General features: G+C 40.3%; 3 protein-coding genes across 9 annotated transcripts in view; 2 read left to right on the top strand and 1 right to left on the bottom strand.

Moving 5' to 3' along the window:
* The window catches only part of LOC105683393, a 105,044-nt gene extending 94,991 nt beyond the window's left edge, over positions 1 to 10,053 (top strand). For all 5 annotated transcript variants that reach the window (XM_048652987.1, XM_048652985.1, XM_048652989.1 and 2 more), the window contains 24 exons: positions 199 to 528; positions 646 to 960; positions 1,051 to 1,323; positions 1,418 to 1,609; positions 1,692 to 2,045; positions 2,127 to 2,339; positions 2,607 to 2,804; positions 2,877 to 3,071; positions 3,164 to 3,532; positions 3,621 to 3,848; positions 3,963 to 4,154; positions 4,264 to 4,476; positions 4,575 to 4,757; positions 4,837 to 5,424; positions 5,512 to 6,462; positions 6,539 to 6,907; positions 7,037 to 7,237; positions 7,329 to 7,577; positions 7,663 to 7,851; positions 7,929 to 8,167; positions 8,242 to 8,512; positions 8,595 to 8,833; positions 8,923 to 9,115; positions 9,271 to 10,053. In XM_048652987.1, the coding sequence (XP_048508944.1) occupies positions 199 to 528; positions 646 to 960; positions 1,051 to 1,323; positions 1,418 to 1,609; positions 1,692 to 2,045; positions 2,127 to 2,339; positions 2,607 to 2,804; positions 2,877 to 3,071; positions 3,164 to 3,532; positions 3,621 to 3,848; positions 3,963 to 4,154; positions 4,264 to 4,476; positions 4,575 to 4,757; positions 4,837 to 5,424; positions 5,512 to 6,462; positions 6,539 to 6,907; positions 7,037 to 7,237; positions 7,329 to 7,577; positions 7,663 to 7,851; positions 7,929 to 8,167; positions 8,242 to 8,512; positions 8,595 to 8,833; positions 8,923 to 9,115; positions 9,271 to 9,509 (6,983 nt within the window). In that variant the 3' untranslated portion in view covers positions 9,510 to 10,053. The remainder of the gene's footprint in view (positions 1 to 198; positions 529 to 645; positions 961 to 1,050; positions 1,324 to 1,417; positions 1,610 to 1,691; positions 2,046 to 2,126; positions 2,340 to 2,606; positions 2,805 to 2,876; positions 3,072 to 3,163; positions 3,533 to 3,620; positions 3,849 to 3,962; positions 4,155 to 4,263; positions 4,477 to 4,574; positions 4,758 to 4,836; positions 5,425 to 5,511; positions 6,463 to 6,538; positions 6,908 to 7,036; positions 7,238 to 7,328; positions 7,578 to 7,662; positions 7,852 to 7,928; positions 8,168 to 8,241; positions 8,513 to 8,594; positions 8,834 to 8,922; positions 9,116 to 9,270) is intronic.
* A 701-nt stretch (positions 10,054 to 10,754) lies between these two features.
* LOC125500227 lies at positions 10,755 to 14,107 on the top strand. The gene is made up of 5 exons (XM_048652134.1): positions 10,755 to 10,892; positions 11,164 to 11,192; positions 11,721 to 11,808; positions 13,702 to 13,802; positions 14,010 to 14,107. Exons 1-5 carry the CDS (start codon positions 10,755 to 10,757, stop codon positions 14,038 to 14,040), a joined length of 387 nt encoding a protein of 128 aa, XP_048508091.1. The 3' UTR covers positions 14,041 to 14,107.
* A 4,882-nt stretch (positions 14,108 to 18,989) lies between these two features.
* LOC105683445 (protein yellow) lies at positions 18,990 to 23,589 on the bottom strand. 3 transcript variants are annotated; one of them, XM_048652977.1, is made up of 6 exons: positions 22,267 to 23,589; positions 20,519 to 20,817; positions 20,025 to 20,437; positions 19,763 to 19,940; positions 19,445 to 19,656; positions 18,990 to 19,351 (listed from the first exon to the last, which is right to left on the bottom strand). In XM_048652977.1, exons 2-6 carry the CDS (start codon positions 20,805 to 20,807, stop codon positions 19,007 to 19,009), a joined length of 1,437 nt encoding a protein of 478 aa, XP_048508934.1. In that variant the 5' UTR covers positions 20,808 to 20,817; positions 22,267 to 23,589; the 3' UTR covers positions 18,990 to 19,006. The 3 variants fall into 3 exon arrangements, with proteins under 3 accessions (XP_048508934.1, XP_048508935.1, XP_012251456.2); XM_048652978.1 differs by having other exon boundaries at positions 22,272 to 23,589; XM_012396033.3 differs by lacking the exon at positions 22,267 to 23,589 and adding an exon at positions 22,029 to 22,241.
* Positions 23,590 to 23,600: the final 11 nt, after the last annotated feature.

Genomic DNA, 23,600 nt, shown 5'->3' with positions numbered 1-23,600 from the left:
GAAGTATTAATTTTTTTTTTATTTGTATCTCAAGTTTGATACTAAACCGCTAGCAATTAGTACATACAATATAATTGCTTTTGAGCTTTGTTTTTTACTTAACAATTATGCAAAACTACTAATTAGAATTTGATAGAAGCTTTTGTATAATACATGCGTATTCAACTGATCGCTAATAGTCTAATTTTCTCATTACAGCTCAACCAGATACACCGATCACTCCGATAAGGCCTTGCAGTCCATCGCCGTGTGGAGCAAACGCATACTGCCGGGAAAGTTACGGTTCAGCTATATGCGAATGCCTGCCAGAGTACAGAGGTAACCCGTACGAAGCATGCAGACCGGAATGTTCCATCAACAGCGACTGTCCGATGTCGTTAGCCTGCATACAAAAGAAATGCCGAGATCCTTGCCCAGGTACTTGCGGCATTGGTGCGATATGCAGAGTCTCGAACCACGTGCCTGTTTGCTCTTGTCCACCGCAAACCACCGGTGATGCGTTCAGAATATGTCAAGCTATCGCCCAAGGTAAGTCATTCATGTTTTTCAGGAGAAATGAGATCAGACGTGGAATGCCGATTCGAATGTCTCTGCGACTAACAGTCGCTAAGTTTCGCATTTGCGTCATATTGAAAAATTTTACAGACCGAAGAGACCCATGCAATCCATCGCCTTGTGGGCCGAATGCCATATGCCAGAACCACGAAAATACTGTTGTCTGCATCTGTCCACCGGGTCTTCTCGGTGAACCAACGAGCGTTAGTGGTTGTAGACCAGAGTGTGTACTCAGTTCCGATTGCCCTGGAGATAGAGCTTGCATAAATACAAAATGCGTCGATCCATGCTTGAGGAATGTTTGTGGTTTCGGAGCGGTTTGCAAAGCTGTTAATCACAGTCCTCTGTGTAGCTGCCCCGAACCAATGGTTGGAAATCCATTCGTTGAATGTCATGAAGCTAAAAGTAAGTTCAAATCAACGATTGGCACACCAAAATTTTCCGGGCCTTTTCTACGAGAATAACGTTCATTAACGATTGTTTCGTTTACCTTAGCTATTGATCCGTGCAATCCATCTCCATGTAACGCAAACGGAGAATGCAGGGTGAGAAACGGAGCGGCCGTTTGCATATATCCGGAATGTGTTATCAATCAAGATTGCCCACGAGACAGAGCCTGCTATTCGCAGAAATGTAGAGATCCTTGCATAGGAGCGTGCGGTATCAATTCGCTGTGTCAAACCATCAATCACCAAGCCCAATGTTCTTGCCCTAGTGGTTACGTGGGCAACGCGCAGATTCAATGCAGGATACCCATCATAACGGATGGTAATGTCGTCTTATATAAATACGTGATCAGAGCATTTTTTTTTTTATCATGTAAACCGGAAATTTGAATTTCATGATTCATAAATTCCCTTAGATCAACCAAAACCCGAATGTACACGAAATGAAGACTGCGCGAATGACAAAGCTTGCCTCGAGCAGAGATGCGTGAACCCCTGCAGTTTGAATTCATGTGGGCAAAATAGCGCTTGTCATGTCCAATTGCACAGAGCTATTTGTGTCTGTAACGATGGATTCACTGGTAACCCGCAACAGAATTGTTACGAACGTAAGTAAATTGAAATCGTGACATCCGTTCCGTTATTTAATAACAACTGTAAGCTACAATAAAAATGACGAATGATTTCCAGTTGGATGCCAAAGTGATGACGAATGTTCGCTTAGTCAGACTTGTTACAACAAGGAATGCATCGATACCTGCCTAGTCACGCAGTGCGGAACATATGCTATGTGTCGTCCTGATGGATATCACAGAGCACATTGTTACTGTCCCGAAGGATATATCGGAGATGCTTATCAACAATGTGAAAGACCAGAATGCATCGCAAACAGCGATTGCGCTTCATTTTTAGCCTGCCGTAACACAAGATGTGTAGATCCTTGTGACTGTGCACCCTCTGCCCAATGTTCGGTTCTCAATCATCAGCCAACTTGTAGATGTCCACCTGGATACAGCGGTGATCCTCACAGGGCCTGTACCTTAGGTATTTAATATATTCTCTTCCTAATCATACTTTCCAAGTTTTTGTTGAAACGAATATAACGATGTAAATTTTCGTTTTCAGAATCGATACCTACACCTCCAGAATGTTACACGGACGCAGATTGTCCCAGTAAAATGGCATGCTTTGGTGGAACCTGCAAAGACCCTTGTGCCCAATCACAACCTTGTGGCACTAACACAAAATGCACTGTAATTGAGACTCTACCAATGAGGACAATGATTTGTGAATGTTTGCCAAACTTTATTGGTGATGCAAATGTTGCCTGTTCACCAGGTAATGATGCCTTGGATATAAGAGATATTTTTTTCAGCCAGTTTCATCATACCATATTTAATGCCAAATTATATTGTTCCAGATTACTAATATCCGCATGCCTGTATTATATTTGCATACACTGTATTATATTTTTAAATCACAAAATCTATATCTATTCTAATTGTATCTGTACAAAGCAACATCAATCACGCACTCAGCAACCATCTCTGTTAGAATTTTTTCTCGATACACGATTTTAATTTCAACTTGATTTGCTATTTTCAGTTGAAAAAACTGTTGAACTTGGCTGCAAATCTGACTCCGATTGTGCTCCAACCACGGCTTGCCTCAACCGCCAATGCGTGAATCCATGCACCACAAGACCTTGTGCGACTTCCGCTGAATGTTACGTTGAAAATCATAGGCACACATGTCAGTGCCCATCAGGGTTCATCGGTGATCCGATGCTGAACTGTTACAGAGGTGATTTATCAAATATCAATATCTTAAGATCTCCAAATTGATTGTTTATTTTAAACATGGATTACATTTTAGAAACAATTATCCTGCCGGAGTGCACGTCAGATGCTGAATGCTCTTCGAACCAGGCATGTTTGAACAAACGCTGCCAAGATCCGTGCTTGGGTAATCCTTGCGGGTCAAATGCAGAATGCCTCACAGTAAATCACCACCCAACATGCCACTGCCAGCAAGGATTTGCCGGAGATCCACAAGTTCTCTGCTTCAGACGTGAGTATCTCGAAATGGATATATTCCTTTCTACTCGCAGATTTGCAAAACCGTAGGAGTGCAAGAGTAACATGAAATTTTTCATTCCGCAGCTGAGTGCAAGACTGACAACGATTGCCCCATGGATAAGACATGCCGAAATACCAATTGTGTCAGTCCTTGTTCAAGCGATGAACTAATTTGTGGCCGCGGTGCGGAATGTAGAGTTTTCTCTCACAGAGCTCAGTGTACTTGTCCACTGGGTACTCAAGGAAATCCGTTGGTGGCTTGCATAACAGGAATTTGTCATTACAACGAAGACTGCGCGGATCATGAGGCGTGTGACAGGCTGAATAGAGTCTGCAGACCTGTTTGCGACGAAGATACTTGCGCAGAAACAGCGACTTGTCTTGCACGAGACCATCAACCGAAATGTGTTTGTGCCCCAGGAACGAGAGGAAATCCATACGTAGAATGTTCAGGTAAGCGCAACTTCTTGATTAGGATATTATTGGTGAATATATGGCAAATCAGGCGTAGAGTATCAATTGATAAAATTTGTGAATTCAGGGCCAACGCCAGGACCAGACCAAGGTTTACCAGGGTGCAGAGAGGATAGTGAATGTCCATCGGGCTTAGGATGCATCAATGCCAGGTGTCAAGATCCTTGCGCTTCTGCAAACATGTGTAGCATTGACCAACAGTGCAGAGTCTTGGATACATTACCGTTGCGCACAATGATATGCCAGTGCCCGCCAGACACCATCACTGACGACAACGGCAATTGCAAAAGAATTGGTAAGTAACTGACTGAAAAAAATTTATTATCGAAAAGGTGTCTCGATTTATAAAGCAAACAAAAGTTTTTGCAAGAAAAGTGTTTGAATAATACATTTAAAAATTTTGTTTCAGTGCTAAATGACGTCGAATGTTACTCAGATCAAGAGTGTCGTGATTTTGAGAAATGCGCGAATGGCAGATGCCACGAAGCCTGTCGTTTGGCTCAATGCGGTATCAATGCTCAATGTAAATCTACATCTCACAACGCCCAATGCTCCTGCGCTCCTGGATATACAGGAAATGCATTATACGAGTGCACGAATGGTAAATATGAGTTTTCATCAAGTTATGAACCTATTGTGGTCATCGATTAAGATCATCATATGCTGATTGTCAATGAATCGAAAATAAAAAAAAACATTTGACATTTCAGAAGGCAGAGAACCTGGCCCAGAAAGTCAACCAGAGTGTTCAACTAACGATGAATGTGCGAGGGATAGGCAATGTATAAACTCGCTCTGCGTGAATCCATGCATAGTGAGTGATCCGTGCGGACAAAACGCCTTATGTCACGTAGATAACCACAGCCCAGTATGCAAGTGTCCTATAAACTATATGGGAGATCCTAGGACGCAGTGCATTCCACGTAAGAATATATTTCTCTACCAATATTCTGCTATTAATTTGAAGCCATTTTCATGACGTTGACTAATATCTTGAATTTTCTCTCTTTTTTTTTTTTAGCTGCACTCATTCTCGGCTGTTTATCGCACAGTGAGTGCGCCGGCAGTGAAGCCTGCGTTGAACGTCTTTGCACAAATCCTTGCAACTGTGGACCAAATGCCAAATGTACAGTCACCAATCATTACCCATCGTGTTCTTGTCCTCCAGGATACTCTGGAAATCCACAGCTCGGGTGTACCAAAGGTATGACAGCATATCAGTGTTTTTCAATACAATGAATTATTTCAAAATTCTTCTTCTAACAAAACCCGACCTATTTCAGTTGAATGCGAGACAAACAGCGATTGTGGCTACACGGATACGTGCTACAATAGCCAATGTATAAACCCATGCCTGATTGAGAACAATTGTGCCATAAACGCTGAGTGTTACGGTGACAATCATCGGTCAGCCTGTCGATGTGGAGCAGGATTCTACGGAAATCCGAAGATACTTTGCGAGAGAGCAGAGTGCAGCAGCGATTTCGATTGCCCTCAGAACCTCGCTTGTCAAAATATGCGATGCATAGATCCTTGCACCGATGAATCACCCTGTGCCCAGAACGCCGTATGCTACGTGCAGAATCATGCTGCGTCATGTCGCTGCCCGGAACACCTTCCTACTGGAAATCCGTACTCATATTGCGAGAAGACACGTCAACCTTCTCAGGAATCACCAGAATGCACTCGTGACGTGGACTGCCCTAGCAAATTGGCCTGCATCAGGGATACCTGTCAGAATCCATGCGCGATCATTAGACCGTGCTTGGAAAATGCTCGATGCGACGTCTTAGACACCACCCCGGTACGAACTATGACCTGCACGTGTCCTGAAGGATGGATCACCGACTCTGATGGAATATGTAGACCAGGTAATTGTTGTTTTATGATTGTATTCCGTGTCGTTATGAATCTAGTATACGATATAAATTTAATATTCCTCGATTGATGTTTTGTAGTGGTCTTGGGAATCACTCCTAGCTGTACCACGGATGATGATTGTGGTCAACGTGAGTCGTGTATAAACAGACAATGCCGCGATCCTTGTAACTGCGGAAAGAACGCTGCGTGCTACGTTAAAAATCATAAACCGGTTTGCTCATGTGAACAAGGATACCAAGGAGATCCAAATACTGCTTGCTATTCAGTCGAATGCAGAGGAGATTCCGATTGCACGGATGACAAGTCTTGCGTAAATAACAACTGCGTAAACCCATGTTTGTTATCCAGTCCATGTGCAGCAAACGCTGAATGCTACGCAGCTAATCACGTTACCAATTGCCGCTGCCGTAGCGGGTATTACGGAAATTCATCGGAGAGATGCTTGGTGATCGGTTGTTACAGCAACAGCGAATGCCCCGACGATCATGCGTGCATCAATATGCAATGTATCGATCCGTGTCTTCGCGACCGACCTTGCTCACCACTCGCTGAGTGCAATGTTCAAAATCATTTGCCGATTTGCCGATGCCCTCCGCAGTACAATGGTAATCCATACGTTAATTGTCAGCCCATAGAGGAACCGGAATGTAAACAGGATAGCGATTGTCCGACTAGACAGGCATGTCTCAATCAAAAATGTCAAGATCCATGTCCCGTCATTCAGCCTTGTCAAGATCCATCCGAATGTAGAGTTCTTTCAACATTCCCTGTACGAACGATGGTTTGCGTATGTCCAAGTGGCTATGTGAGCAGCGGAAGTGGTACTTGCGAACCGTTGAAACCGATTATACCAATTGGAGAATGTACCAGAGATACGGATTGTGCTTCCGACAAGGCGTGTATTAATGCAGTCTGTAGAGATCCGTGTGATTGCGGGGCGTACGCGATATGTAGCGTTACTAATCATAAACCAATCTGTTCCTGCGAGGAAGGGTATGATGGAAATCCAGAGATTCAGTGCGCTAGAGGTAAGAAATTCGACTCATAACGTTCAACGATGAATTACGCAAATGGTGGATATAACGAACGATTCTTTTTCCATAGTTGTTGGTTGCCGATCCGATAATGAATGCAGTGGAACTCACGCTTGTGTCCAACGTAGTTGTGTGCCAGTGTGCTCACCTGAAATAACAACTTGTGGAAAAGGAGCCGAATGTCAGGGTGTAAATCACAGAGGAATCTGTGAGTGCCCACCAGGACTGGGTGGCAATCCTACAGTTGCCTGCGTTCTTTTGGGCTGCAGAAGCAATACTGATTGCCCGACGAACAAGGCTTGTATCAACAACAAATGTGAAAACCCGTGCGAGTTGAATGTATGTACCAATCAGACGGACTGCAACGTTTACAATCATGCTGTGGAATGCTCATGTCCTCCGGGATATAGAGGAACATCTGAAACTGGGTGTTCTCGAGGTATGTCAGAAGACCTTCAAATTTAGAAATGTCTGGCAATATGTTTGTGAATTCTTTTGATTTTAATCGCTAGACCCATGTAAGTTATAGATGAATTTTGAATGATAGTAAATATCCTTCAATTTACAGTTGTTGAGAGATGTAAATCCGACTACGAGTGCCCGTCGCAGACAGCGTGCTTTAGCGGAGAGTGTATTAATCCTTGTGTCAAGATCGAGCCTTGTGGTATCAACGCTGAATGTAAAGTACTCGATTCAACCCCGGTGAGAACAATGATTTGTGAATGTATACCAGGATATCAGGGTAACGCCGTGGTTCGCTGTGACAAAGGTATTGAATATCTTTCTTTATCATCGACATTGCATCCAATTTTTCATGACTTTTCTTCATCTCCAACTGACCACCACTTCTATTATTTCAGCAAACATTTGTCCAATCGAACGTGGTCAAGTACGAGATGTGAATGGCAATTGTGTTTGTCAGCCCAACTTTGCCAAAAATGAAAACGAATACTGCATTCCATGCCGACCGGAAGCCGGTATGATTATCAATTCACAAGGCTATTGCGAATGTGATCTTAGCAGAGGAATGATAGTGGACCAATATGGGCGCTGCGTGTGCCCGACCGAGCATGGATATTATCTGGATAGAGACGGAAACTGCAAAGCAAGTGCGTAACCTTCATCCATCAGAATTGTATAATTTTGCTAACGGAGTTATCCTATAGCATGGAAAATAAAAAATATTATTTTCAGTTGGAATAACAGAATGTATTCGCGATGAGGATTGCGACGACGATAGGTATTGTGAGAAGATAACAAGAACGTGCCAAAACCCATGTAACAAAAAGACGTGCGGTGTAAACGCCTTGTGTAATGCGACAGGACATCAAGCCATATGCGTCTGCATTAATGGCTACATCGGAGATGCGAATGTTCTTTGCAGTATGTTGACAAATGATCACATATAAAAATCAGATGCAGATTGACGGAATATATTCATAATACATTTTTTCTTATAGATGATAAGGTCAAAGCTCGTACGGACTTCCCCGAACCACAAATGGTTGTTAACTGTCTTTCTGACGGAGTACAAGTCGGAATACAAATACTCGACCCAGGATTTAATGGAGTTGTATACGTCAAAGGACATAGTAAGGACGAGCAATGTCACCGAGTCGTTTCAACACCTTTGGACACTATGCCCAGAGTCGAAATATTCAAGGTTTCATTCGGCAACTGTGGATTGATCCATGTGAATGTAAGTTGATAGAAGTTAAAAAGCTTGATCTCTTTTGTATAATCGTTGCTAAATTTTATACTTTTGCGTTAAAGGGCCAAGCAAGTTTCGTACTAATCATTCAAAAGCACCCTAAGCTTGTCACTTTGAGGGCGCAAGCGTACCACATAAAGTGCTTGTACCAAACTGGAGAACAAATTGTAACCCTCGGTTTTAACGTTTCGATGTTAACGACGGCGGGTACAATAGCAAATACCGGGCCTCCACCTACCTGTGTAATGAAAATCGTCACCCAAACTGGTAATGAAATCAGCTCGGCTGAAATCGGAGACAACCTCATGCTGCAAGTTGAAGTACAACCCTCAAGTAAGTATTTCGTTCATTACTCAAACGTATCGCTTATTGAATTAGCTGGCTCAAATGTTAACTTTTCTAATTCGTTTTACAGCAATATATGGTGGTTTTGCTCGCAATTGCGTAGCTAAGACTATGGAAGACAACATGGAAAACGAGTACATAGTAACAGATGAAAACGGTTGTGCAACTGATCCAACGATATTTGGTGAATGGGTCCACGATGCCGATAGCCAATCGTTATGGGCCAGTTTTAATGCCTTCAAGTTTCCCAGTAGCGACAACATAAGATTCCAATGTAACATCCGCGTATGCTTTGGAAAATGTCAACCGGTAACGATAGAACACATTTTTTTAGAGTTTGATGTTAAAGTTGAGACTCTGATTTAACTACCTTTTGAATTGTTTTATGAATGTTACAGGTGAACTGTCGAGGCTACAACGCATTTGGAAGACGTCGCAGAGATGTGGCGGAAATATCCGATCCAAATGATACTGCGCTCAGTCTAGACGATGGATTTGAAGGCCAACTCAGAGAGGAAATAACCATTCAATCAAATCTTATATTTACGGTAGAGAGAAAAGAGGAGAGATATACAGCCGATCCTGCTGAAGGTAAATGAGATATATTTTATATATAAATGAGATATATATATTTTTTATTTGGGTAGAGTGGAGAACTAAAGAAATTGCTGCTGTCAGTATTATTTCTTTCCAATTGTGAAAAAAGCAGAAGAATTAAAATTATTTTGTTACTACTTATTTTTCAGCTCCATCAGCTCAACGCGTAGAGGACATCTGCGTTTCTATGGTTGGGTTCATAATCTCATTAGTGATAACAGCACTGTTGGCACTAGTCGCGGTAGCCATCGCTGTGTCCTGCTGGTTAATGGCGTATCGTCGTCAGCCGAAGACTGCAGGACCACTGCCACATCCCCCAGAATTCCCTAATCCATTGTTCACTACAGAATCTGTAGCCGAACCGTCCCCAGACTATCACTTGTCATAAGTCTGTTAGAATAATTAATTATTTTAATTTTAACCTAATTTTATGAAATTATTGATAGAGAAAAAAACAACGAAGATCGCGTTATTTAGCGGAATACAATATTGACCATATCTCCTATTGGTCACTACTGCATTTCTTTATAGTAATACGCATCTCCTCCAATGGCTAATTTTTATACTTTTTCCGAGGGTCTCAAAATATTTTGAATACTTCTCTAACTATATTATACACTCAAAAAGTTAGAGGATGTAGTCGTTATAAATATGGTGATGGCTTGTATTCCATTATCTATGATTTCGTAGACGATATTAATCGTTTGCTTTTTGTTAAACTATTCTTCTGAATTACTTCGTGCTATTCTTTTTATTCTTTTTGTCTTCAGCCAATGGAGGATTTGTTTTATAATTATAAATATATAAATATATATTATAATGAATTTAATTCACTGTAAAGTCAAATGAATTAGTCTAATATAGCTTTTTGTTATTCTTCTATAGTGGAAATGACTGTACATTTTATCTAATAAAATGCTAATAAAATACTACTCATTTTATAAATTTATGAATCAATTGAGCTTGCATAGTTGAATTCCTGGGCCCAAAATACGTAAGAATACCAAATGAAACTCGATAATGAGGATAATTGCATCCGTCGAGAAAATCAAACTGGAAATGTATCCCATTGAGATGTCCTTATGTACTCTCTTCTGGAGTCAAAGTTGATCATATGAAATGTCAACTCAACGAGAAACTCCTGTCAATTTTGACTATAATTAATGTAGAGAAAGTTTCTCATTACGAATGAATTCATGACGGACAATATCAATTATTGACTTGGGATTATTTCCATACCTTTTATTCTTCAATCGACAAAAAGAGTATAAAACCAGAGAGTAATAATGTAAAGCTCTAGAATTCCAGCCCTAAAAATTGAAAATTTGCCCAAAAGTAGGTATTTGTGTCAAGAGAACATGAAACCTGAGGAGGTACTTCGAGACCGGATGCCTGATCATTTCATTCATTCGATGCTGTGTATGGAATCTCTTTCAGAATTTTTTTTTTTTTTTGTAACAGGAGAACAGGATACCGTAAGAGGTATTTCGGAATCAGGTGCCTGATCCTATGGATAAAATTTTCGCTATAAATTTATTTTTGTATCAGGAGAATAGGATACCCGAAGAGGTATTCCGAGACCTCGGGTGCCTCATCATGTGCATGCATTCAATCTCGTATGTTTATTGCTAGTATGATAGCGAGAGCAACTGGTTTCTTGCAGGACTATACATATGCCTGTCTGTGCATGAAATCATTCAATCATGCTTCGATACAATGTAGAATGTGCAAAGTCTATAGTCTTTGGTGTTTTTCACCCCGAAATCCCAAGGTATCGCCCCAAAAATTAGCAAAGACTTTGCAAAATCAAGCTCTCACGCCGCCGTTCATTTTTTCATGAAGAAAGTTCACGGAAAAATTCCGAGTAATCTCGAAACAGTCAATTGCGGACGTGCAATTCGGTATTCGATCATTGCATCGTCTCGTACGTACATCCTCCTTTTCCAAGGCAACGGCAGTATGGCCTCAGCAGCCGAAGCGACGTGGTCATCGGGAGCGACGCGATGGTAGCGTGTACATCCTTCGAGAAGAGATAAAAGAAGCTAGCGAGGAGAGAGAGATATGTATTGGGGTAAGGATTAGTAATGGATTAGTACGCGGTTACTACAGCGCCATATACTTGGTTGACAATGAGTCCAGTGTTCAGTTGCGACTGAGCAGTCACTCGGGGAGTAGTGTTTCGTTTGATCTACACATTTTGAAAAAGTGCTTGACAATCGGTAGCAGCTACTGAAAGACCCATATCATTGGAAATTTCGTGAATTCCCTAACTCGGAGATTTTTCCATAAGCACTGGTGAGCATAATATTTTTACCGTGTCCATCGTATGTCCGGGCTCCCGATCGGTCAGCAATTTGTTTCAAAGAATTCGAGCCGGTGGTAGTGCGACATGAACGTAGAATTTTGATGGATTTTGTTTTGTTTTGCAAAAGTTTGAATACTAATAATTTTTTTGTCTTACATTACGGAAGGTACCTGTCATCGGAATTTTGGTTTAAAATCATGCTCCATTGCCATTTTATGAACGAATTTATTTATATATTTGAGGTTCAATTTTACAATTTCACTTGGTTTCTGACATAATATTTTCGCGTTTCAGATTCATACTTGACAGGCGTCGAAGTTCTTCGCGATACAGTTCAACTTTCAACTACCATCCCTACGTTGTGCTGAAAAATTCGTATAAGGTAAGAAATGATTGTTATCGTGTATTCGTTGACTTGTAAGAAGATCAGATGTGATTTGTCTGATTTGCATTTCTGGAGTCGGAATGCCTTCAATGAGCGTACTAGAATTGATATTCTATAAGACTTTGCCTGCTGCCTCGAAAAAACGCTAAGCCTATAGCCTTAGATATTTCTCGATAATTATTAATTCTCATGATTACGATGCTTCTGATTTTATGTGTTCATTTATACATTCCTTCATTAATTCAGTTGATTAACTATTCATTCATTCATTGAATTATAAATTGATGCCTATGTACTCTTAATGTAAAGCAATCGTCGCGTCTATAATTGCAGATTGTTTTAGTAATCAAACAATTAATTATTGACAATAGTATTTTCAACAGTTGATTAATCCATTAGTATTGCGGAAGCCTTTTATACTATTCAATCGATTGAATAAATGAATGAATAACTGGATTAATTAAGTAAATCAATGATTCGGTATGATTTCGGTGCTTCGAAATTGATGTGTTCACTCATTTATTCGTTCAGTTCGCCATATATTCATTTATTTATTGAATTCTAGAATGTACCTAATCTCTATACATATAATATAATCTTACATGTGAAGCAAATTATATTTTGTACGTCTGCAGTTTAGAAGTAATTACTTCGATCGCTAACTCTGGTGAAGATATTTTTGATTTTTCACATTTTTGACCGATAAACTGGCGATAACTCGATCAATTTTGAAGATAGATCATTTTAACTTTCAAATTTGGATTTCTGAGATTACAATACATAGGAATAGCATAGAAAACTTCATAAAAAAAATTATTGAATTTCGTCTCAAATTTTAAGAAAATCCTAAGGCTATAGGCTTACTGTTTTTTCGGGTCAAAATGTGAAGTATTCCTAAAATCAATTGCAGGACACTTTTCTTGTGTATTTCGGCACGAGGAATACGAAAACGTCGATTAAATTGAGTTAGGAATAAATCTCATCGAGATATCATCGATTTTTCACATTTTGGACCGATAAACTGGCTATAACCCGGTCAATTTTGAAGATAGATCATTTTAACTTTCAAATTTGAGTTCCTGAGATTAAAATACATAGGTATAGCATATAAAACTCCATAAAAAAAATTATTGAATTTCGTCTCAAATTTTGAGAAAATCCTAAGGCTATAGGCTTACTGTTTTTTCGGGTCAAAATGTGAAGTATTCCTAAAATCAATTGCAGGACACTTTTCTTGTGTATTTCGGCACGAGGAATACGAAAACGTCGATTAAATTGAGTTAGGAATAAATCTCATCGAGATATCATCGATTTTTCACATTTTGGACCGATAAACTGGCTATAACCCGGTCAATTTTGAAGATAGATCATTTTAACTTTCAAATTTGGGTTCCTGAGATTAAAATACATAGGAATAGCATAGAAAACTCCATAAAAAAAATTATTGAATTTCGTCTCAAATTTTGAGAAATTCCTAAGGCTATAAGCTTACCGTTTTTTTGAGGTGAGAAAGATTATTCATATTCTGCAATCTCGGAAATCTGGATCTAGTGTCCAAATTCACTGTATACAGAATGGAGGAAGTTGACGCCGTAACTTTATACTAAGAATATTCTTTGTCGTTGAAATTTCGAACAATTAGGTATAATTAATCACACGTTAATGAACTCTCATATTAGTACTTATTCCATTCTGAGGTTCTCAAGTGTGGAATAGAGGTCCTCGCGTTCAAACACTATAATTCGTCTATCTATAGGATTTGGGAATTTATCAAAGGTTTAGAAATGTCTTCGCCGTTATATCGTCAACAAATTTATTCACATATCTTAGGTTCAGGTTTACAATTTTACTTACAATTTTATTTTATTTCTTATATGACATTTTTTTCAGACTTTCAATCAGTCATCACGAGGCCTAGTTCACAGCAGTACTCATTCAACTTCTGACCACGAAGGGCAGGAGTTACATGGCATCGCACGATTAGTTTACAGGTATGAATTATAAGTATCAGTGTGATATAAGTCAAAGTATATTATAATAATATATTCAATGTAATATATTAATTCGTCACATTGGCAGTAATATATTAACAGATGATATGATATAACATTCAAGTAATATATTGACGTATAATATCATAGTGGTAATAACATATTCTTATATTGCGTCATTATTAATGCACTTTTCGTATATTTCAGGTACTCGGATATTCTGTCGCCGCAGTTATGACCCCCTGGACTTCCCCTGTTCATCAGGGGGAGTCCAGGGACTCGTCCCCTGGGACAGCGCGGCCTCCCACCGCCCCCGGGGTCCCAGGGGACCCAGTCCCCGAGGACATGTCTCCGGGGATGCGGTATCCCCGCTGGAGGGGATGCCACATCCCGAGGGACATGTCCTCGGGACTGGTCTTCGGGGACGCAAGTTCCCCCAGGGACACGTCCCCGGAGATGCGGTATCCCCGCTGGAGGGGATGCCGTGTCTTTGGGGGCGTGGCCTTGGGGAATACGCGTCCTCGAAAATCCCGGGAAAAGGAGGTCCCAAGCGGTCACTCGTTTTCTTGATTTCTCTAGAGAAACGAAAAACAAAGTGTCCGCTTGAGGCCTCCTTTTCCCGGGATTTTCGAGGACGCGTATTCCCCCAAGACCACGCCCCCAAAGACACAGCATCCCCTCCAGCGGGGATACCGCATCTCCGGGGACGTGTCCCTGGGGGAACTTGCGTCCCCGAAGACCAGTCCCGAGGACATGTCCCTCGGGATGTGGCATCCCCTCCAGCGGGGATACCGCATCCCCGAAGACATGTCCTCGGGGACTGGGTCCCCTGGGACCCCGGGGGCGGTGGGAGGCCGCGCTGTCCCAGGGGACGGTGGACTCCCCCCGATGAACAGGGGGAGTCCGGGCAACGATGTTGGAGGAACTGCGACCTGTAACATAAATAACAAATAAACAATTAGTCAACTGATTACATGACTTACCTATTGTATGACTTATTTTATGATCAGTATACAAGTATAAGACGTTCGAATTATAATAAATTGTACCAAGTTATATGACAATAAATTATTGTCTTGCCTTATTGGCGTGTCTGATGAATTTTATTATGGGGGTGTATGAATTTACCAAGTCTAAAATCAAATGAAACATACCTCCGCAAAAAAAAAGGAGTTGTACGTCTCATGTGTTGCAGACCCATCTTTACCGGAACAGGTTGGAGAGTATTCGATCTTCAAAGAGACTCGTTGATGTCCTGATTTGGTTCCATCACGCAATGGTCATCCAACAGAAAGAAAAAAAAAATATCACATGTACAATTCAAATCACGATATAACAATCGCTTATATTTATACTCTATTTGTATCCACGAAAAAGATCAATAAATCATTCCGTATCTCATTGAGAAAAGAAATTGAGTGAAAAATCATCGAAAATCATCCCTACGAAGGGAGCTGCATTGAGTGCATTTGCAATACATCCTTCAGCGAAGCTCATAATAGCGTAATTAAACTACAATGGAAAACAGACGCTCGAGCGATTTGAAAAATATTTCATGGAGGGAAAAATCAGAAAAATTTTGCCCAAACAATCAGAACAATTTCGCAAAGAAAGTTGATCACGAATAATGGCTATATCTAATTTGTATTAGTTAGATAGATCAATTGATTATCTCCGAATTTTAGAAAACAGAATAAAACGCGTAAATCAATTGCAAAGTCATCTCTCAGAATTTTAAAGGATTGTTCAGAACCCGGGCTAGTGTATTTCTAACGACTGTTTTTTGTATGAACATCAAAATACATATGTATAGGAACATTTACACAACCGATTTAAGTGATATTCCAATCAATTTTATGTGAAGTTCTGCTCACCGTTCTCTCTCTCCATCGTCGTTCTGAGTAACCCGCTTTGCTACTAATGTCGCTCCTGATGTCGTCGCTCCTGTCGCCGAAGCCGAACTGCCGTCGAATCCAAGACGGAAAACCTGCGACGCATATGTACTCCGTTGACCATGTACCAAATTACACGCCCTCGATCGGATGTTTCGTGATTGGCTGCAATTCATTCGATTACTATACATATATCGCTTTGTGTCTGAATTAATGCACTTGTTAATTAATCATCATCAATCGAATGATTGAACTCTGATCAGTTTACGGATCTTTGTCATATTACGACGACTGATCGATCGAAGATTTTTTCCTCTGAATCTTGTGAGATATCTGAGGATATAGGGTTGACGTTTTTTCGAGACGAAAGGTAATTCATTCGTTTTAATTAATCCAGGACGCTTTCTTTACGTTGGAAGGCGTAATGAACATGATGACGTCGATTAGATCGAGCTGGCAATGAATCCCATCGACATATCCTTGATTTTCAACTTTCAGATCGATAAATTGGCGATAACTTGTTCAATTTTGGAAGAAGAATTACTTGGCCCATTTTTCACACCCCGAAATCGCGAAGAATCGCTCGAAAAATAAGCAAACGCTATAGTCTTTGGTGTTTTTCACCCCGAAAAATGTGTAGGGACTATAGTCTTTGGTGTTTCTAGCACGAAATTTGGCTGAAAACGCTTGAAAAAGTGCAAAGACTATAGTCCGAGCGCAATCTTTCCCACCATAGTCCAATCATTACTTGAAATCCATCAAAATTCCACGTTTATGTCGCACTACCACCGGCTCAAATTCTTTGAAACAAATTGCTGACCGATCGGGAACCCGGACATACGATGGTCACGGTAAAAACATTATGCTCACCAGTGCTTATGGAAAAATCTCCGAGTTAGGGAATTCACGAAATTTCCAATGATATGGGTCTTTCAGTAGCTGCTACCGATTGTCACCACTTTTTCAAAATACGTAAACCAAACGAAACACTACTCCCCGACTGACTGCTCAGTCGCAACTGAACACGGGACTCATTGTCAACCAAATATATGGCGCTGTAGTAACCGCGTACCAATCCATTACTAATCCTTACCCCAATACATGTCTCTCTCTCCTCGCTAGCTTCTTCTATCTCTTTTCGAAGGATGTACGCGCTACCATCGCGTCGCTCCCGATGACCACGTCGATTCGGCTGCTGAGGCCATACTGCCGTTGCCTCGGAAAAGCAGGATCTACGTACGAGACGCTGCAATGATCGAATACCGAATTGCACGTCCGCAATTGACTGTTTCGAGATTACTCGGAATTTTCCGTGAACCTTTTTCATGAAAAACTGAACGGCGGTGTAAGAGCTTCATTTTGCAAAGTCTTTGCTAATTTTTGGGGCGATACCTTGGGATTTCGGGGTGAAAAACACCGAAGATAATGGTGAATTTTCAAATTGGTAATGTAGAGCTCTAGAATAGCGGCCCTGGAAATTGAAAGTTTGCCCAAAAATGGAAATTTGTATCAGGAGAACAGGATACTCGAGGAGGTATTCCCAGACCGGACGCCTGATCATGTTCATGCATTCAATCCTGTGTAAAGAATCTCTTTCAAAATTTTTTTTTGTACCAGGAGAACAGAGTACTCGAGGAGGTATTTCGGAATCAGGTGCCTGATCCTGTAGATAAAATTTTCGCTAAAAATTCATTTTTGTATCGGGAGAACAGGATACCCGAGGAGGTATTCCGAGACCTCGGGTCTCATCATACGCATGCCTTTAATCCTTTGTATCGAATTTCACTATGATGCAGAAAGAGCAGCTGATTCCTTGCAAGACGCACAACATGCCTGCCTGTGTATTCAATCATTCAATCATGCTTTTCCTCAAACCGGAAGTGATAATGCAGAGCTCTGGAATACCGGCCCTAAAAATTGAAAGTTTGCCCAAAAGCAGGTATTCGTATCAGCAGAACATGAAATTTCAGGAGGTGGTCCGAGACCTGGTGCCTCATCATGTGCATGCCTTTAATCCTTTGTATTTGATCCTAGTATGATGGAGAGAGCAACTGCTACCTTGCAGGACTAAGTATATTCCTGCCTGTGTATTCAATAATTCAATAATTTCTCGATACAGAAGAAGAAGAATAATTCTCAGCTCTAGAATGTAGGTCCTGGAAATTGAAATTTAGTCAAAAAATTCGATTTTGTATCAGAACAAGAAACCCGGCCCCATTTTTAAGTCCCGCTCATTTTCTCCAAGTTCCCGCCATTTCGAGTACAGCTAGAGCTGTGTGGCGGAATTTCGGTGAACTAAAACGCAGAAAATGTACAGATGGTAATAGACCGATTACTCTCTGTAGACTTGACCGTCGGACATTTACCCTATGTGAACTTGACCGTCGGTAATTTACCTTATGCAGATTAGACCGTCGGTAATTTACCCTCTGTGAATTTGTGAGTATTAGTTTATCAACATTCCGCTACATGGCGCTAGCTGTACTCGCGGTGGGCGGAGCTTATAGGGGAAAACTTTTCCGAGTTTTTCTGTAAGCTCCGCCCCTCACGAGTTCTCCGAGTGTAAAACGCAAAAGTTTTGCTGGTTCTCCGAGAGCAATCGCAAAAGTATTGACCATTCTCCGAGCGCAAAACGCAAAACTATTGAGTTCTCTGCAGATGCAAATGCGCAAGATTAATTTATCCATCTACAAAATTGTTCAAGTACCCATCCACCAATTACTTCACTGCTAAAATACGGATATCTTAGCCTAACTTACTCGACGGAATCGTATTTCTATGGTCAAGATCTATCAGAATACGTGAAATAAAACGATACTTATCTTTTTGCTTTAAAACCAAGACTGTTCAGACTTTTTTTTTAGCTCTAATTTCTATCATCTATGATGACCACATCTTTTTTTTGGCATCCTGGATTGGTTATAGGATTCTGATTTTACAGCGTCGTATATTCAGCCTCATTACGCCTCACTTAATTCGAGTAGGGTGATATCCGAGCGAAGATGGAGAACTTATGTAAATAATGGTTTATTTTTGGGATATGTATATAGATGCAACGATTTTTCCTCTTTTCAGAGTTCTGTACAATCTCCAACGTCCTCGGTTACATTAAAATGGTGATTGTTCATCATTTCATTTCATGTTCATCATTTTATGAGTCAGTACATCGTACCATTGAAACTTATAATGTTTTAAACTTTCTAAAATTATACTTTCGGTCTGTACATCCATCATTCGGTATCGCAGGAATAGATTGAATTCGAGATTTCCACACGATTATTACTCTGAGGCAACCTTTAAGACAATACTATTTTATTCGAGCGGTTCAATAGATTTCTTCAGTGAAAATACAAAGAGGAGAACAATTAAAATCGAGGAGATTCGCGTCCTCGATTCACCACTTGCGGCATCAGTTTTTCCACCAGTTCGAACACTGAGCTGTGGCGTTGTCGATTGCATTTTATCAACAGAAGACGGCGACGACGATGGAATCTGAACTGGTCTACCGATTGATCCCATGGAGCACACCGTTCCTTTCACTGCTTCTTTTACAGATCCTGTTAGTATACGGAAATTGTAATCATTCGGATCTAATTGCGCGTACATAAAAATCGGCAGACGATCCGAAAGCACCCAAATATTTCCCTGCCGATCAATCTGAAATTTGAATAAATATTTGAAAAAAAGTTATACGAAGTAATTGGCATGAAAATATTAAAGCAGTATATGATTAGTATGAAAATATAATACCTTGAGATCGTTGGGGAACACCATTGTCACGTTGTCCATGTAAACTCTTCCTTGATCCAGGATACTGTATCTGCTACCGGGTTTCCAACATGCGATGGCGTTCAAATTTGTCAAAGCGTAAAACAATATTCCGGTTACTGGATCAAGGAAACTCACGCTACTCTGACCGTTCGGTCCCCTAGAACCGAGTGCTTTGAAATTGTGGAAAGTACCTGTACAAAAATGTAGAATTAATGAGTAAACCAACACGGACTATGATTGAATGAGGTATATTACTTCCGTCGCAAAAAAATGCCAAACTCCTTAAGTTACACTCACCTGACGACCGCGCAAGCTCTGGATCCCGAAGGATCTTTGTGCTGACCGAAAATTCCATGGTGCTGCAAAGTGGATGGAAATATAGAGTACTGTACCCATCCCCACCAGGAGCCAAAGCCAGTCCGAAAAGACCATCTGTCCATTGAAAGGCAATTCCAGAGACGTTGAATTCTCCACTCTTCAGTAATCAATGATGAGAAATCAATATATATATTTTCACAAAGAAGAAGAAAAAAACAAAAAAATAACTTTTAAATAATACCTGTGGATCTGGATGAAAAAAGTGATGTTTCACGAGCCAGGAGATATTTCGCTGCCATGAATAAACTACTAATCCCGGTCCTCCCAAATCGGCAAGGTACGCAAATGTGTCTTTACAATCGGCATCCTCTACGGCAATATTTGCAAAAAGGGAATCCGCCGTTCTTTGAGTTTCCGGGATGACGAATTTTCTCAGAACTTGATCGTTAACCAAATCATAAACGACGAGTGTTGGCGGAGCCTGTTGTTCCGGTTTTCCCAGGATATCTGCTAAGCCGGTGTCCAGCACCCAAAGCCGATCGCAACGGTCAGCTCGAATTCTAAACGTTGAGACAACTTCCGGTACTCTTCCGTTGCCGTACTGATGCGCCTCCCAAGAAGGATACGGTGTCAGTAACGGCGATTCGCTCGTGTCTTCGAGATAACAAACACAAGATGATTTAAAAAAAATTTTCACACACCCATCGATATTCAATCGGCGTTACGATTCCTTACCGTTTAACTTTATGTAATTTAGCGTAGAAGCCACACCAGGTCGCCATCTCGGGACCGTGATGAAGAGTTTATCACCGGCTACTTCGAGTCCAAGGGGAAGATTATCCTCGCGTTGATAGGCGGGAAAATTACTTCGCATTTCATCACTTGGCCAGGCATAATCAAGGAGTTTCCACTGGTAGGCAACTCGCAAATTATCTATAGCTGTCGTACTTTTTATCGCAGCGTTAAAAAAAAACAGCAACAACGCCGCCGAAAAATTCCGGCTCAGCCATCCGCCAAACCTCATCCTCTCACTTCTATAATCAAATCCGTTGGTGGGTAAAAGAAAAAACGAATTTCTATTCAAAATAATAAATGAGGTATAAAGTAGCTATCTATCCACAGGTCGCAAGCAATGTTAGTAAGATGATTCTTCAGATCGCAGAATTCATGATTCACTGCACGGTATACAGGTATACTTATGTGTGTCGAGTTCGTCACAGTTAATTCTTGTTACCCGTTAAACGAACAATACCTATTACCAGTTCCAGGTGAATTTTTTTATTTTATTTTACGTACTATAAATATACTAATATTATAAATTGGAAAATTTCCACGCTGTTCGAAGAAGTTGTTATTCGCAAAATATTCCCAATCAATCCAACTGATATTTTAAAGTATCATGAGTCATTGCCGGGGTATACGCTTAACGGTAGGAATCACGATGAAGAGATCTTTCTTTTCCTTTGAATAGTATATGATAAACTGCATATGTATGATGGTGAAAATTTTCCCGCATCAATTACTTATAAACTGCGGTATTTAAAGTATGAATGAAACACAAACGAGTCACGTCACTGCTGATATACGTCGTATCCTGCAGTGTGCTAGTTGCAGTTGTTAATTAACTCGATGATATTATACGTGTGGTAAGACCATTTAAATTCAACAATGGCGATCAACAATTGTAAATGCAAACCTTAGAGCAATATATGAAATTTTGAAAATCCGAAAAAACCAAGAAATGTATTGTTTCAAGTTTGCAAATATTTATCCCGCCAAATAGAGAAAAAAAAAGGATAACAAAAAGATAGAAAAAACCGGTTTATTATAACCACGCGCGTTACAGTTCACCAGCCTTTCTCCAACCGTCCCTGACAATATCGTGCGAGGTCAGAGCTGCAGAGAATATTTATTGTTAAACATCTCTTTGGCAAAAATTAACAATAACGTCATCGTGAAAACTTGCATCCTATTAAATTTATAAATTAAACACACCAGCACTCGTCACCGTGCCTGACATGAACAAATTGCAAGGTATTATAATGCAATATGAGTAACTGACTTTCACGTGCACTCTGAAGAAATTCCTAACACGGCATACAGGGGATGATTATTCAAAAAAAAGTTTCAACCGGTTAAAATTCCTGAATCAAACTACGAAAATGAATTTATTTTGTCTAAATTGTTCAATAACTGGCAGCCGAAATGCGGTCTCGATTTGTTGATGGTAAATTTTTTGACGTACCTGTGATGTAAAAACCAAGGAAACGATGACGTTATGAATAAACGGTATATTCAATTAATTACCGACGGATAATTATCGCTTTTATTGTTATAACGAAAGTTTGAGCATCAGCGCTGTAGAACTATGAAAATTTCTTGTGAAAGGAACGAATTATTACACGCGATGTGTTGCCGCACTGAGTTTGCGATGTCAACTGAAATGGAACTGAACGTTGTGTAAGTATAATGTACATACGTACCATACCTTACGACGAACGGTTCTTCCGATTTCTTTCGCCAAGCACACCCATCTGTCGCATCGAAGGACACCACAATAAGTAAACCATCACCGAGGTTGAATTACTGGAAATTATTGTCCGTAGAATACGAAAAAATATATTCAGTGAGCTGGCCAACGACCCGCAGCTTTCCACTTTTTAACACCGATGTACCTTAGCTTATATTACAACGCGATTAACATCTTTACATGTATAAATCTGCATCTGAATCGATACTTTGTAGAACATGAATTTGGGCATTGAGCTTGATTTGTTTAATCAGGATTTTCAAGCGTTCATCGCAAACGCTCACTTACGGGCATGTCGATTTGTTCGCATTCTCCGAGTAATTCAAAGTGCAATATATCGATACCAGGTCAAACGGTTTATACTGTGTCTAAGAAGAGGGTCGATGTCTCTACGCTATTGCATTTTCATCGAGATTCATGATTACAGGAATCTAAAGTATTTGAAAATATTATTTTTATTTTTGTATAATTTGTCGAAAAGTTTGAGTCATTCGTGTTGCGGTTAACTAGCTGCAAAAATTAGAGCAATTTTAGTGTGCCTGGAAGTCTATGACTATAATCGTCGTTAATTTTACATAAAACGTCGCGTAGGCTTCCAAATGAATTATTTACAGTGAAAATCGATGTACCATAGCGTACCTACAGGTATAGGTATAGGTATATATCGTTAGATGCGAGCACGCCTCGACTTCTTCCCTTGTTCCCCGCACTACCGAGGACATTGCTTTCACTTTCCAAACTATTTTATACAGCGCGCCTCGATACCTTCTCTGTATTTTACACACATATGTATATATTTAACAACAAATATACATGTCCATACCCGAGGCGCACATACAATAGAGGACTTTGATGTAGCACCATTCACCTGTACAGAGATATAACGGTTCTCGCAACTTGACGCTATTCTAAATGAAATTTGGAACGGTAACAAGGTATTGAACTCCGCGCTAATAGAAAGAAGAAACAAAAGGACCGCAATCCAGACCAGAATGTTATAAGAGTTCCGAATGTAGAATGAAATTAAGCCTGGAGCAAGAAATTATTTTGCATTATAAAAAATCAGGATGTGTTATATGCCACGATCCGGCTCAACCAGATATTATTACGTTCAAACCGTTTTCTTTTACCGCTCTGACTTTTAGCTTGGAATAGGTCTGAATCGACGAAGAGCTCTCACGCTTCAAAGGTATTTTGTTTAAATGAAGGCGCGCCACTGTTATTCAAAATTTATGGCTTGGTGGGTGAAGATGCTCGTGAGTTGGGATTATGAAATAGTCGTGCACT

This window comes from Athalia rosae, chromosome 3 (genome assembly GCF_917208135.1).
Source record: "Athalia rosae chromosome 3, iyAthRosa1.1, whole genome shotgun sequence".
Lineage (NCBI taxonomy): Eukaryota > Metazoa > Arthropoda > Insecta > Hymenoptera > Athaliidae > Athalia > Athalia rosae.
The sequence above is the reverse complement of the archived record's forward strand: the minus strand, read 5'-3'. Positions and strand labels throughout refer to the sequence as shown.

Bases quoted from the DNA above. Each gene is read 5' to 3' on its own strand.
- LOC125500227 (XM_048652134.1), top strand. From the start codon at position 10,755: ATGATAGCGAGAGCAACTGGTTTCTTGCAGGACTATACATATGCCTGT. The intron at 11,193-11,720 runs GTAAGGATTAGT...TTCGCGTTTCAG, and splicing joins AGAGAGAGATATGTATTGGG to ATTCATACTTGACAGGCGTC. The intron at 13,803-14,009 runs GTATGAATTATA...CGTATATTTCAG, and splicing joins ATCGCACGATTAGTTTACAG to GTACTCGGATATTCTGTCGC.
- LOC105683445 (XM_048652977.1), bottom strand. From the start codon at position 20,807: ATGAGGTTTGGCGGATGGCTGAGCCGGAATTTTTCGGCGGCGTTGTTG. The intron at 20,438-20,518 runs GTAAGGAATCGT...GTTATCTCGAAG, and splicing joins AAATTACATAAAGTTAAACG to ACACGAGCGAATCGCCGTTA. The intron at 19,352-19,444 runs GTATTATATTTT...TTCAAATTTCAG, and splicing joins TGTTCCCCAACGATCTCAAG to ATTGATCGGCAGGGAAATAT.